This window comes from Emiliania huxleyi (assembly GCF_000372725.1).
Source record: "Emiliania huxleyi CCMP1516 chromosome Unknown EMIHUscaffold_1291, whole genome shotgun sequence".
Taxonomy (NCBI): Eukaryota; Haptophyta; order Isochrysidales; family Noelaerhabdaceae; genus Emiliania; species Emiliania huxleyi.
Window position 1 is genome coordinate 1 of NW_005201296.1, and position 2,451 is coordinate 2,451.

The following is a 2,451-nucleotide window of genomic DNA, read 5'->3' on the forward strand; positions in this document are numbered from 1 at the left end:
CTACGAGCGCAAGGCGAGCGGGTGGAGCCAGGGAGGGATGTGTGTGTGTGGAGTGCGGGTGGAGGGGAGACGGCTTGTTACAACCTTTAGGTTGGTCCGGTCGCGTGGGACTCGTCCGGCCGCTTCTGCGCCAGCGCAGGCGGCCGGTCCGCCGTGGCTGGGGGCATCGGCCACTCTTCGGCCAGCTCGCGGCCACCTCTCGGCTGTAGGCGGGCGGTCGGCCGTGGTTTGGGACATCGGCCCGCCGGGTGCGCCGCCGCCCGTCCGGCGCAACGGGCGCGCGACGCCGCTGTTCGGCCAACGGTGCCCGAGACGAAGCCGAGAGTGTCCGAGATTGTCCGAGATTAGGCGCGCGACGCTGCTCCTCGGCCACCGGTCCTCCGTCGAGTGGCTCGGCTTCGCGCCCGCCGAGCCCGCCGTCGCCGCCACCATCGTCGCGGCGGCGGCGGGATGCCGCGTGCTGCTCTACTCGCTGGACCAACGTGAAGGCGGCGAGGGCACCGCCCATGCCAGCTCCCTCCGCCCCGTGGCGGAGTGCACGCTGCCCGACGGCAGACGCGGAGAGGAGCTCGTCTTGGCATGGGGGCGCGACGGGTACCTCTTCGGCGCTTGCGGCGGGAGCTTGTTCGCATGGCGCGCCGGGTGACTGGACTGATGGAGATCGTTCGGCAGACCGTTTTGCGGGGCAAGGCTCCGTGGTAGCCCGTCTCTGGTAAAGGGCGTGGACCGTGAGTTGAGGAAATCGGGGGACGCGACCCACTTCGCCACAGACGGTCCCGCGCCTCGCCGCTAAGACGGGTACACAGTTAGAGCCCATGGTAGGCCAGAGGGGTCAGATGAAAATATGCCCGGAACAACCACAAAGCGCACTGCAATGACTGTACTAATGCCGGGGATCACACTGCTATACTCCTTATCCTCCAGACATGTCTCTGACTAAAGATACACGAGCACGAAGTCGCGAAATTTCGCGCTCTGGCAGCGGCCGCGCAGTGTGAGCACCCCCTGCCGTGACCCCACCGTGGCGCACCGCCCACTACGAGGTGTCAGCCCGTGCGCGCTTTGCCGCGCGTGCCGCCGCGCCGCGCCGCGCCAGCTCCGGCTTGGCGAAGCGCCAGCCGAGGTGCTTCTCCTTGCGCCACGAGTCCTCCACCAAGACGGTCCAGGTGAACGACTCATCCTCGTCGTAGCGGCTGTCCTTCGGCCACTTGATGCGCACCGCGCCCCACGCAAGGACCGTCTTGCACTGCGGCGTGCGCTTCGTAGTCGTGCCGTCGGCAATCTCGACCACCTCGCCCTCCGCCCAGATGTAGTGGGTCTTGTAGCCGCGCTTCTTCGCCTGGTCCGGCACGCGATACGGCCAGCGCACCTCGAGGTGGACGTTGAGCAAGCTGGCAAAATCTGGAGGGCGCTCGGGCTGCGCGTCGGCGACGTGGTCGATCTCGCCCGCCTCCTCCAGCCGGTCGCGCTCGTCCTCGGCCGCCTCGCGCAGCTCATCGGGCGTGAGCTCCTCGCGCGCCGCCATCAGCACCTCGGCCTGCGCAGTGGGCGTGCCGAGCTGCTTGAAGGTCTTACGCCTGACGACGGGCGGCGGCGCCACGTCGGGGAGCTCGTCGTTCTCGCGCAGGTCGCGCTCGTGCTCGATCAGCTCCTTGAGGTGGCCCGTGAGCTCCTCGACGGTGCCGACGTACTCGTCCGTGCTGGAAGACCACCAACCTGCGCCGCGCTCGGCGAACCTCGACAGCGCCTTCGGTGGCATGCAGCTCTTTGCGACAGAAGCCTGGAGAGCAGCTCCTCGCTGCTGCTCACACACTCTGCACAGTTGGCACAGCCTACTGTGCGGCTGCCACAGCTGAATCAGCTGTGACAGCGATAAGTGGTGGAAAGATTGGGTGTTTCCACAATCAAATCGTCCGTGAAGAGTGCTTGATTCACGGACAGCGAGGCTGCCCGCATGTCAATCGTTGCCCGCAAGCGGAGCTCCCCACCGGCGGGTTGAAGACACTGAGCCGAGCGCGCCGGCGGCGGACCGCCGCCGGCGCGCTCGCTTCGGCGGATGGCTGAGCGGCACAGTTTCTGGCCGCCCGGCCTGCGAGCAGTCGCCGCGAGACGATCGAAGGCGCTCAGTTCAAGCGCGCCGCCATGCCAGATCTCGCCCCACGCCCCGACCAGACCGGGCAGTGCGTGCAGGAATGATGGGCGGGTGTGGTGAGCACGCCAGCGGCACCGCTGCGCACTCTCAGGGTCGCAGCCGCCTATCTCGTGAGGGGCGTGGCTCGGGGCGGGTGCGAGAGAGTCGAGGAGCGCGGCGTGCGCGTGCGCGCGCGTGGTAAAGTCGGTTTACATTTCATCACTGGTATAAAAGAGACCCAAAACGGCACGCGCGCCGCGCGCACGCGCGCTCGCATCACCTCAACACTCACACAGCAAATCAAAGATGCGGCAGCCGCG

General features: G+C 67.6%; 1 protein-coding gene across 1 annotated transcript; it reads right to left on the reverse strand.

Annotated features, from left to right (window-relative positions):
* Positions 1-989: 989 nt before the first annotated feature.
* Positions 990-1,721, reverse strand: EMIHUDRAFT_373224 (hypothetical protein; the record flags this gene model as incomplete). The annotated part of the gene is made up of 1 exon (XM_005789348.1): positions 990-1,721. A coding segment is annotated over one exon (678 nt), but the record flags the coding sequence as incomplete, so codon positions are not given.
* Positions 1,722-2,451: the final 730 nt, after the last annotated feature.